Source organism: Lucilia sericata, unplaced genomic scaffold (assembly GCF_015586225.1).
Source record: "Lucilia sericata isolate MDLA Ls3-8-SP2 unplaced genomic scaffold, ASM1558622v1 Contig000027F_arrow, whole genome shotgun sequence".
Classification (NCBI taxonomy): Eukaryota; Metazoa; Arthropoda; class Insecta; order Diptera; family Calliphoridae; genus Lucilia; species Lucilia sericata.
Genome location: NW_023994065.1, coordinates 619,092 through 632,234, shown reverse-complemented (window position 1 = coordinate 632,234; position 13,143 = coordinate 619,092). Strand labels below are relative to the sequence as shown.

At 29.3% G+C, this 13,143-nt stretch overlaps 1 protein-coding gene across 3 annotated transcripts in view; it reads right to left on the bottom strand.

Moving 5' to 3' along the window:
- Positions 1–13,143, bottom strand: part of LOC119610268 (zinc finger CCCH domain-containing protein 18) — a 135,798-nt gene that overhangs the window by 58,670 nt on the left and 63,985 nt on the right. For all 3 annotated transcript variants that reach the window (XM_037965412.1, XM_037965422.1, XM_037965420.1), the window contains one exon: positions 4,681–5,347. In XM_037965412.1, coding sequence (XP_037821340.1) covers positions 4,681–5,322 — 642 coding nt within the window. In that variant the 5' untranslated portion in view covers positions 5,323–5,347. The remainder of the gene's footprint in view (positions 1–4,680; positions 5,348–13,143) is intronic.

The following is a 13,143-nucleotide window of genomic DNA, read 5'->3' as shown; positions in this document are numbered from 1 at the left end:
TTTGCTAATATTTCTTTAAATTGTGTTTAATATGAAAAATAAGAAGGAGAAATGGGATATTCATTAAAATTTTATTTATAATAAAAAATATATATTTAAATATAACATTACCTTTCATTTTAAATATCCTTTTTATTCATGTTTTTCAATTTATTAAAATTTTGTTGACATTTTAATTTTTTTGTTTGTTTTATTTTTCTCTTTTTTCTTGTGCAGCGTCGTATTTTTTAGTATTATTTAGGAAAAAACAGAGTTGCATCACTAAAAATAACCAGATTTTGAGTAGATTTTAACTACTCAAGCTTCTAACTTTTTCAAGGCCCAGTTCTGGAAATCCATCGCACCACCTCTTATCGGCACTGTAAACGGAACAGAACTTACGCAAGGTGATTTGCATACCAGAGATGTCCTCTACGAGATAACGATCCTTACCAAGCACACGTGTTATCATATATGGGCCACGATATCTTGGCTCCAATTTTCGGGATTCACCAGTAGCCTGTGGTTCATTTTCGAGAACAACTAAATCGTTTACTTCATATACCATGGGGGTATTATGCTTTTTGTCGAATCGCTTCCTCCATTTTTTTCTTTCCTTCTCGATATTAAGAGCTGCAAGTTCACGTTTTTCATCAATCATTGTATCGTTCTTGGCAACACATTCGTCCTGAACTGCAGCAATATTTCCATTTTGAACCAAATCAATTGGTTTGTAGTCAAATACGAGTTCATTCGGACTAAAACCGGATGTATAGTTCCTTTGGGAATTAACATACCATTGCAATTTATGCAATTGTAAATCTCAATCTTTCGGCTCACTTGTAGTGGTTCGTAGGTAATTCAGGATTATTTGATTGGCCCGCTCAACTTGGCCGTTGGCCCTCGCGGTTCGCACAGCGGTCTTTATATGTTGAATATTGGATTCATCACAATAATACTGGAATATTTTTGATGTAAACGAAGTCCTATGATCGGATATTATTCTCTTGGGCAGACCAAAATATCCTGTTAACTCGTTCAGTACATTTATAACTGGTGCTCTCCTCGTATTTCTCAGCTTTCACGACAATAAATTTGATAAAACCATCGGATATAGCCAGTATATGTGTGTTTCCCCTTTTACTTCGTATGAACGGTCATAGATGCTCAATATGAATTTGACGAAACGGTAACGGCTCTAATTGACCGTAGTGTAGGACGCCTTCTGGTTTGCCACCTTTCGATTTGTTGTAACAGCATTCAGTACAAGCGGTAAAAATACCCTTTAACGTATTTCCGCATACGATCAAACCAAAAAGTTTCCTTTGTTCTCTCCAATGTTTTTTCGAGGCCATAGTGTCCAATATCGTCGTGATAGTATTCGCCATCTAGTCGAATTGGGAACAACAAATTTAAGCCCAGTTTCCGTCTTCCTGTAGAGACGTAGGTTTTGGAGGACGTAGTCAGTCCTTATCTGTTTGACCTAGTCTGAAACCAAGGTTGTTGCATAGTGAATAACCAATCATTACTGTTGACTTTGATTTTCATAACGAACCCAGCAGGCTCAGGTTCCTTCGGCGGCTTGTCCGGCGATCTGTAGAGAGCATCTACGTGTGACATACGTGACCCTTCAATAATTTCATAAGCCAGCGTGCGATCTTTGTGATCAGCTCCTTGTGAGTTTTAGCTTTCGTTATAGCGGCGCAATCGGTTAATACTCGAAACGGCTTTCCAATCAAATAAATACGGAATCTATCCAAAGTTTCCACTACCGCAAATACCTCTAGCTCCTAACTATGGTATTTGCTTTCAGTTTCGGTTGTGTGACGACTGTAGTAGAACACGGGATGCCAATCTTCGCCATCAGGTGATTGTAGGCCAGCAAGGCCTACGCTACTGGCGTCAGTGTGGACTTCATGTTCTTCAAAAGCTTCATGCTGCGTACTACCCCAAAACAAAATTGGACTCTTCCGACTTTCGTAATAAACCCAGCAAAAAATAATTGATATCATACTTTACAAACGACATCTTAATCACATCTAACAATGCGATTGCATACTTTTCGCTTTTATAAACCAAACATATACTTACAAATTAAAACACAGTTAAAAATGAGAAAAGAGTTGTAGAAAAGTCACTACAAACAACATATTCGAAGTACTTCAAATTTTGATGAAAAACCAATGAAATTTACATAAGCGTTTCATTGAAAGAATGTGGTTTATTTTTGACATACAAATATCGGATTTTTACAGTTTCTAAAGATAAGATTAGACGTAGTTCAAAGTTGTCAAAAATGAACAACATCCCTCCAATGACACGCTAATGTAAAATTCATAAGTAATAGGTAATAGGTTTTTCACCTGAATTTGAAGCACTTCGGGCTACTAGTTTCCAGCAAAAAATAATTGATGTCATACTTTATAAACTACATCTTAATCACATCTTAAAATGCGATTACATATTTTTCACTTTTATAAACCAAATATTTCCTTACAAATGAAACCCCAGTTAAAAGTGAGGAAAGAGATGTGGAAAAGTCATTACAAATAACATATTTGAAGTACATCAAGATTTGGTGAAAGAGTAGTGAAATTTACTTAAGCGTGTCATTAAGAGAATGTGTTTTATTTTTGACATCCAAATATCGGATTTTTACTGCTTCTAAAAATAAGATCAGATGTAGTTCAAAGTTGCCAAAAATGAACAACATCCCTCCAATGACACGCTAATGTTGTGGTGATGAAAATTCTACATCTTTTTCCACACTTTTTTTGCTGGGAAATCAGTTAGTTTAAAAGTTTTTAAAACAATCCAAAAACTTTTTATTTTCAAACGTATTTGGTATGTATTTTATTAATACAATAAAAAACAAATTAAAGTTTAAAAAAGATTAGAAATCAGAACGAAAAGTGCATAAATAATTAAAAATTGGATAAAAACCCAGCAAAAAATAATTGATGTCATACTTTACAAACTACATCTTAATCACATCTTAAAATGCGATTACATATTTTTCACTTTTATAAACCAAATATTTCCTTACAAATGAAACCCCAGTTAAAAGTGAGGAAAGAGATGTGGAAAAGTCATTACAAATAACATATTTGAAGTACATCAAGATTTGGTGAAAGAGTAGTGAAATTTACTTAAGCGTGTCATTAAGAGAATGTGTTTTATTTTTGACATCCAAATATCGGATTTTTACTGCTTCTAAAAATAAGATTAGATGTAGTTCAAAGTTGCCAAAAATGAACAACATCCCTCCAATGACACGCTAATGTAAAATTCATAGGTTTTACACCCGAATTTGAAGCACTTCGGGTTACTAGTTGTGATGAAAATTCTACATCTTTTTCCACACTTTTTTTGCTGGGAAATATTACAAATGTTATAGTGTAAACATAAAATGTATTTTTCGGATTGATTTTTTGAAAATCCGTATTATTTTCATAATATTTTTAGTGTGTTAATACTCAATATTGTAGTCTGAAAATACCTTTATTAAGTCCCAGCAAAAAAAAATGTGGAAAAAGATGTAGAATTTTCATCACAACTAGTAACCCGAAGTGCTTCAAATTCGGGTGTAAAACCTATGAATTTTACATTAGCGTGTCATTGGAAGGATGTTGTTCATTTTTGGCAACTTTGAACTACATCTAATCTTATTTTTAGAAGCAGTAAAAAACAGATATTTGGATGTCAAAAATAAAACACATTCTCTTAATGACACGCTTATGTAAATTTCACTACTCTTTCACCAAATCTTGATGTACTTCAAATATGTTATTTGTAATGACTTTTCCACATCTCTTTCCCCACTTTTAACTCGGGTTTCATTTGTAAGGAAATATTTGGTTTATAAAAGTGAAAAATATGTAATCGCATTTTAAGATGTGATTAAGATGTAGTTTGTAAGTATGACATCAATTATTTTTTGCTGGTGTAGAAATTAAGCTGTAGAATATTCTTAAATAAAATAAAATTAAACATTATAATTTTTAGATTTAATTTTAAAAGAAAACAAACACAAAATCGGCCATGATTTTTATTGATTTTAAATTAAATAAAAAATATATTAAAAATTACTTTTTTAAAAGTTTAACTTTAATTATTTAAGTGGTATACTAGCTTATTATTCTGATACAAATTTATAAATTAAAGAAAAACATTAACAATTTAAAGTGAAACGCAAAACCGTTTTCTTCTTTCATATTAAAAATGTATCCAAATCTACTGTATTGTGTATTTCATGGTGTCTACATTACCCAAAAATCTTGGCAATACTACCAAAACACCAGTACCTCGTTTCTGTAATTTTCTCGAATCGAGAAAAAACTTAAAATATAATAGTCTTCCAGTTTTTAACAGTGTGACTCTGATTATTTTTAAACTGTACTCATTAAAATTTAATAAGAAATTTTTAAATTTCTTGTATTCACCCTGTTTTACACAAGATGATCATGAATTTTTCGAAAGATTTTCTTGATGCGAGAATTACAGAAACGGGGCACAGGTGTGACTAAGAAGTATAGTAAATGACAATCCCTAATATAATACTACAGCTCAATGAAAATTCGAAAATATAATTTAATTTAAATTTTATCCGTTTTGATTTAACTTTGGACTATATTATTGAATTTAAATTAAATAAATGAAATATTAGGACCACACATGGTGGTATAGATCTGTTTTACTTACATTCAGTTGATATTTCTTTTTTTCCAGTTTTTGGCGCAAGTCAGTAATATTATTTTCATTTTCTCCAAAATCGTTACCATCAGTTTTATTTATGTCTTCAACTGACAATTTTGTATTATAAACTGAGGTCCGCTTTTCGCTTTCTAGATCACTGACGTCGCTAAGATCTTCGTGAGTTATATTTAACTCAGAATTTTCTTGTTGAAGTTCAGCACTGTTACTTCTACTATGATTAGATGACAAACTACTCTCTCTTGAACTATGACGAGAGATTAAAGAAGGAGAGGTTGATACATTTCTTTTATTCTCGATAGCCTTATCACTCTCAGCACAGTCTAAAATCGAGTTTTTTTCAGGGTTTACGTTGTTAGATGATTTCGTCTCATCGTCATCATCATCGCTAAGAGAAGTATTGGAAGATGAATCTGAATCAGATTTGGATTTCGAGCGTGAATTTTGTGAGTCTTCATAAACGGAGCCCGAACGGCGCGAACGTCTGCTTCTTGAACTGCTAGTTGGGCTTGTCTCTACAATATGTGATGAAGTGTCATGTTTTATTTCATTGTAATTATTTGAATTTTGCGAGGAGTGTGATGAACTGTTTGAAGCTGAAGAGCCAGGTCGGGAATCATCTGAATCCATTCTTAATAAAGTTTGTGCAGATCACCTAAAGAACGTTTAACAAACATTTTTATTAAAAAGGTAATAACAAAAAATACGGTTTTTACATCAATTTATTCCAGAAAATTATAAATGTTATCCAAGCCTTGGGCTTGGTTATAAAATTGTAATCAATAAAAATATTTCAGATATCTTTCCGACTAAAACCTTTGAGCCAGTTTTCATTTTACCCGATTAGTTTAATTTAGTGCTAGTTTAAGCAAATTTTGAAGTCCCTAATTATCAAAATTTTGGTTTAATATAATTTTTCAATTATTTTCATATTACACTCACAACCAGGGTTCCAAATATTCATTCACTTATCACCCTCGCTCATGAAAAAAAACAAATAAATTTTGTTTTGTTATCTTCCATTCATGTACAAAACCAAACAAAAATGAGTTTGCTTTATTCATTCTTGCATGATACTGTTAGTAATGTTTTTTATTTTCGTACAATATTGAGATAACAAGAAAAACTTTTTTTTATGCACATGGACATTTTTGAGAAATAAACTGTTTGTAAAAATCTCACAACTGAAAGAGCATAAAGTTTTATTTTGCACTAGCATTCTAAAATGAAATGTAAAATTTGTTTATAGTTTTGTTGACAAATAAATGTAAAATGTCGAGATTGAGAGTGTTCGTGTTTTTGCATGGAAGAATGAAATAAGAATATGTGCAAAGACTGTTAAAACAACAATTTTGTGCTTTTTTATGATGCGTTTATTTCTGTTTTTTGCTCGGTCCTACTTGTTGTTTTGTTTTTGTTTTTTTTTTTTTTTTTTCAATATAAGTCGTGCTTATTTTTTTTCTTGCAAAAAATGTGTTTGTTTACTCAATTTTATGTGAAAAGCATACACAGAAGGATATTTCCAAATAAATTAGAGTAGGGTAAACAAGAATGTTTTGTTGTTGTGCAAACAAAAAAATTTTGATCCGCACCGAAATAGGGATGGGCATAAATCTAGTGTTCTAATCCAGCTGATTTTAAAAATTTGTTTATAGTATAACCGATATGGTCGAAATGGATATCATTGGAAAGGTCTATGAAAGAGGTTTCTATTCATGTATAAAATGACATATACCATTGACCCATTGAGAGCCATGGTAAAATTTTGTTTTTTTTTATTTCGACTTTTTTTACAAAAGTACCGTTATCTCATAAATATATCGATATAAGGGTACCTCATCTCACATAAATTGCAAGAGTTATGTAAGTTTAAAATAAATATTTTTTGAATTTTTGCGATAATACCACCTTTGATTTCAATCCCGCCTTTTGTTTTTTCAGAACAGAACAGGTTTTATTTTAATAGGTGTTTAGTATTATTTACATTTTCAGATCTTTATTATAATCGATAAATATTGTATCTGTCAACCTTTTTTGAAACTTCCTCTTAATATTTCCTTTTTGTGTTAGCCTTTTGAACAGCGCACGATGGGACAGCAATATGGAGACTTGTGGCGATAAGTCAAAAATGAAAACTGATTTTTATAAAACAAATAATATATCATTTGAAAGAGGACACTTTTTTGCATACGATTTGTTGACAGCATTTAACCTAGAAGCTTTGATATAAGCTTGAGCTGAGTTCAAGGTTGATGAAAAAAAATTATTTGAAATGTAATAATAGTTCCTGTTTGAAGGCCTATACATACTTGATGTTAAGTGCCTACATACCATATTATAAGTCGTTAGATTTTTATTTCATACTGCCAAACAAAATATAATGAAAATTGGTATGATTACACCGTCCGACACTTAACCGGATGATATACGTCTGAAACGATAAATTTTCATTTCGTAATCCTATGTCCTTTTTAAAGGACTTCAAAGTTTTAAAAAGTACATTTTTCAAAAAATATTTTAAAATACTTCTACTGATCAAACAAAGCTAAATTTGACGTCAAGCTAACAAGAAGAGTTGTAAAATATTTTGTGTTATTTTTATTTTATTCTACTAGGATCAAAAGATGTCTTTCAACATTTTTTTGAAAAAATAATATTGAAAATTTAAATAGATTTTTAAAGGATAAAAAATATTTAAAAGAATTTTTTGGCAGCTTTTTATCCTGACAGTATCAAATAATAATAATACAAAATATTCCCCAACTCTTCTTAATCGCTTGACATCAAATTTGACATTGTTTGAACAGTAAAAGTATTTTAAAATATTTTTTTAAAAATGTACTTCTTAAAACTTTGAAGTCCTTTTAAAAGGACACACGATCACGAAATGAAAAACTAAAAACGCAGTTTTTCTCCTTTTAATTTATAGTTTCAGACGTATATCATCCGGTTCGTGCCTAACGAATTTTTTCTCTTTTTGTCGGAAGGTGTTACCAAAAAAAAAAAAAAAAATCAAATGGAAAATATTTTTTTGTTTCTACACTATCACATTTGAAATAAAATATGTAAGAAGTCTATATTCGACTTTGCCGAATCTTATTCACAATAGTGTGTTTAAAAAAATGTGCCCGACTCTGTCATTACTTCTCACGAAGGTGAAGGGTATAATGAAACTTCATTTCAAAAAAATTTAAAGAAAAAACAAAAATGTTCATTTTATATTGGATTTTGTTTCTGTTTTTATTTTTTCTGTGTTTAAATAAATATGTTTAAAACTCTAATAAAATGGAAAAAATCCAATCGTTTTGAAATTTTTAAAAAGATTTTAAAAAAGCATACGACTTTCGATTTTCCACCCGTATTTTCAGTAAGTATGATTACATTTTGTATCTACACTGAAAATAATCCATGCTTAACTTTACGAAAAAAAAATTCGTAACTACTTTTTTCGTAATATATACGAAAATTTCGTGTATAATACGAAATATTATTTAATCAACCCCTTTTCTAATTTTACGAAAGTACGAAAACCTGTCGTAATATCTTTTTTCGTATATATTAAGAAACTTTGTTTTCTTATTCTTTACAAAAATAATTTCGTTAAGGCATGTAATATTTAACGAAAGTAACGAATTTTTTCGTAACAAGATTATTTAGTAATATACAAGAATTATTTTTGATTTCACAAAAAAATTATTTTGTAACGATTTTTTTTGTTATTTTCGTAATTTTAAGGGAGTTAAATTAAACGTAATTTTTAATTTACAGGAAATTAGCTGCATAATTTCCTGTAAAATTTTTTATGTTTTTTTAAAAAACATAAAAATTTTTTTTTTTTTTTAAATTCACAATCTTTTTCTAATTTTACTATAATTATTTCAAAAGAACTAAAATATTTATGTCTTTAAAAAAATCGTAAAATGAACAAATTTTTTTTCTAAAATTATATAAAATTATTTTGCATTGTACTAAAATATTTCGTACAATTTCGTGGTGCGAAACCACGAAGCATTGCGTACAATGTACAACATTTTTCGTGTATATTAGGCATGGATTATTTTCAGTGTGCACTGTTATATTTTTCATTTTATTTTAATAATTATTTATTTATTTTTGACATGTCGTTTGCTTGAATATTATGGTGTGTAGTCAGTCAGCTTTAGTAATATGACAAATCTCATGTAAAAAATCTAATTTTTCTTTACGAATTATAATATTATGTATAGTTGAGAATTGAATTACGAATTTTTAAGACATAGTAATAGCTACAAGTGTCAAAATGTACAATTTACTAGAAAGTGAAATTATAATTATTTTTTTTACATTTTAAAAGTTTGATGGTAAAATAGTTACACAAATGTACAGAAATGCAAATAACTATTATACATACATATATCCGTTAAACTAAGGGCAGTCTAGAATTATAATCTTTTTTTAAAATTTTGCGGATTTGTAAGTATTACCCAGACAACTTTCGATTAAAGCTTCAGTCGGAATAGTTAGATATGGGAAAACTACTAAATTTATTTATACATATATTCAATTAGTATATACATATTTGTAACATATGTGTATTGTATTAAAAATATACTATAGTATATGTTCACTAGGGTGGACAAAAATTTCCATTTCACATGGAGTATAAAAAACAACGTCGAAAGAGTATATCACTTTTTCCCGAGCGTTAAAAGGCAAATGCTTTAAAGTTTTTTTTTTTAATTTTTTAATATAAAATCGGAAATTTTCGATTTACAAGTGTCATGGATTGATTTACAAGGAGAAAAAGCAATGACAGGGATTGCTGTTTATCCCTCTTCTAAATTTAGTACTCAAACTTGTAGATTATACTATTAAAAATTCATTAAAATTTCTTTGGTTTTAGGAAATCGATTTGCAGCGGATGGTTTTTGCACCAAAAGGACTGAGAAAAAGGTTTTCGTTATTAGAACGCTACTGGTCACCACGTAGTGATATGTCCTGATTTTGGTTATAACTAACGTGACCAGACATCACGGGATTATCCCGTTGATTCCGACTTAAATTTCAATCCCGCTTTTTGTAACATAACAGGTCAATCTTCCTTTATTTTTTTATTGTAATCAATTTGGGATATATTCATCCTTATTATGTATGTCGAAGTCACGTCGATTTTCTCTCGAATTTTCAAAATGGTATTACATATGTCGATTTTCTTCAGAAATATAACTAAGTTAAAAATCTGTTACTAAAAATGGTATTACACAGAAAAATATTTCAGGATAAATATTATGAACCGCTTTCATTGACTAAAGTTAATAATATTTAAGAATAAATTCCTAAATTGTATGATTTTTTTTCATTTTTATATTTTTAAACATAATCTAGAAGCCTTGACTTAAAATATTAAACATTTTCTTTATTTTTTTCTATTTGTTAAAAAATGTTTGAAATTTTCTTTAGAAAATTTGTATTTCTTCAAGATTTTTATGAAATATGCGCGTAACTTGCAAAATTTTCTGATGAATGAATGTTTAGCTACATTTGCTGATGTTTTTATTTCATATGTATTTTGTTTTACAATATTTTTATTTATTTATCATAAAAATTTGCTAATATGTGATTGTTTTCTAAAAAAGGAAGATTTTTTTATGAAGATCAACGAAAATTAGTAAAAAACAAAAAAATCTTTCAAGTACAAATTCATTCATTTTATGAAGTTTTAATATTCTGAATGAAAATGGTTTGGGAAAAAAAGTCATGTTCGATTCATACAATTTATTACAAAATTCATTCCAGTTATGAATTATTTTTTTTGTGTATGTATGTCGTATTTTAATGGAAAATTCGACAGAAAGTGTCGATGTGTATTTTACTGGTGACAAAAACTTTCAAAGCTATTCGCATCAGTTTCCGTAACTCAAATTTGCTGAAATTTGGAAGTTGTGAGTACACCAGAGGACCACAAAATATATGTTCGAATATTTGAAGTTAAGTTCGAAAATTCGAAATAAAGTTCGAACATTTTTTTATGATTTTAAAATAATCTCTGAATCACAAAAACCTAAAAAAGAAAATCAGAATATTTGAACATATGTTCGAAAATGCCTGTAGTCCAAATTGACTAAAATTTTATAATTATGATTGCTATGGTGGCAATGTGTTCCAAAATTCGAAATTAAGTTCGAAACATGTTTAATGGTTTTAAAATAATTTTTGAATAATAAAAAATAAAAAATCTTCGATAATTCGAACTTATGTTTGTTTCCTTTAGTCTAAATGGACTGACGAAGGCATTACAATATTATGTTCGAATATCCGAAATTAAGTTCAGAAGATTTTAAAATAATCTATGGATTAAAACCATTATTTAAATTTGGAAAATTCGAACTTTTGTTCGAAATACAAAAAAATAATGTTGGAAAATTATTTAAGCTATTAAAATAATCTCTGGTCATAAAAAACTATTAATGGTGCTTACTAATTCAATGTGCTAATATATAAAGGACAAAAACAAATAGAAATACTGAATATCGAAACGATTTTTATTATTTCCTCTTTTTTCATCAGAAGAAATATGCCGCAATACTTAACATTTTCAAAAAAGTAAATTATATAAACGTTTTCAAAATAATCTACTACAAAATAAGTACTCATGTCAAACTTGAACATAATACCAATAAAATTTAAATTCGACTACGACTACGACGATTGTCGATTTGGTAGAAAATAGAGGTTCGAAAGAATTATTTTATTATTTTTAATAACTTTCAAAATGTGGGTAAATATAGACATCAACTTTTAAATAAAAAATTTTCAGTTCCAATTTTTAAGTTAATGGTCTAAAAAAATCATATTATTTTAAGATACAAGTGAAAATGAACTTTTTGGACCCGTGACTTTTTCCTTATAAAGCTGTGCATTTGTTTGTTTATACTGTTCGAACCTGGCATTCAATTTTTCTATCACATCAGGTTTTTGTGTCATGTTTACCTTACCATTATTAATCGAAATTCAATCCTTAAGAGTAGTTTATCCTGTCTGTCTGTACACCGAATCCGAGTAAATTTCTCGTTTGAAAACGAATTCTCATAATTTTTCTCATTTTAAAACCGAGTACACAAACCTAGTCGAAAGTAAATCGATTTTAAATTTTATTCAAATAAATTAAAAATGTATTTTTTGCGTTTTTTAATATATACATATGTATGTAACTTAATACACCGTGCAACAGAATTTTTCACACATAAAAAAATATATATATATAACTCTGTGTACTCAGTTTTTCAAAATCAGCTCTTATGCTCCTGTAAAAGGACCTTAAAGGACATACAATTTCAAAAGATGAAATTCCAAATTTATATAAAAAAATTTGGTATTAATATCAACTGAAGTTGAGAACCTCTGCTCCAACTTTAACATCACACAGTTGGATGCTCCCCCGAGGCATGTCAGGAAGGATCTTCGTATATACGAAGAAATCATATGCAGATATATGCAGGATCAGTCCTTGTATACGGCAGCTTTGATCGACATTCATACAGACGCCATAAATTCCGCAGTCGCATGATACCACATGAATGTCGTACTTGGAGGTCGCCCACCGCCCATAGCAGACACGGAAGAAAACTTGCCGCGGAAAACAAGAGTAGTTCTGGCACAACTACGATCGTGATGGAGCAACAGGTTCAATGCCTACTGGTCACGTATAGACCGTGCCGTCCCCAACGAATGTCCTTCATGTTTTCAGGGCCCCCATGACACCCACCACATATTCAACTGTCTAGCCAATCCTACTTCGGTCCGTAAAATGGATTTATGGACGCATCCAGTTGAAGTAGCCCAATTTTTAGACATTGATGTAGAATCCCTCAACTAGGTTATTGTATAGTTTTAGCTGTTACAACAACAACAAACCTCTGCTCTAAATTATTTCAATTCATCAGATTTAAAAAATTTAAGCTTAAAGAAAATTTTGTTACATAAAAATAGTTAAACATGTTTATTTCGAAAATGAGACCCTTTTTAAATTTAATTTCATTTTCGATATTTTGTCTAAGTGAGACAAGTAAATAATATACATATATAGAATGTACAGATTACCAGCTTTCATTTGATACCAATATTAGCATCATACAACACATAAAAATATTTAAAATATTCGTTTGAAATTGTAAGTCCTTTATACTTTAAAGTCCTTTTATAAGGACATAAGAGCTTATTATAAAACTCGGAGTATACAGAATTTCTCTAAACGGACTTTAGTTTCACATGCATATGAACTTTTCCATGTGTGAAAGCTTTTCTTCAAAATTGTTACAGGGTGATATAAATATAAATTCAAATTTTTCTGAATTTTAAGTTCAAATAAAAATTCGATTTGCAGAACACCAAATTCGGGTTTAAAAGCTTCTCGGTTTTGAAACCGAATCGATTTACAGAACAGACATGTATATTTTTTCATAATAATTTCAT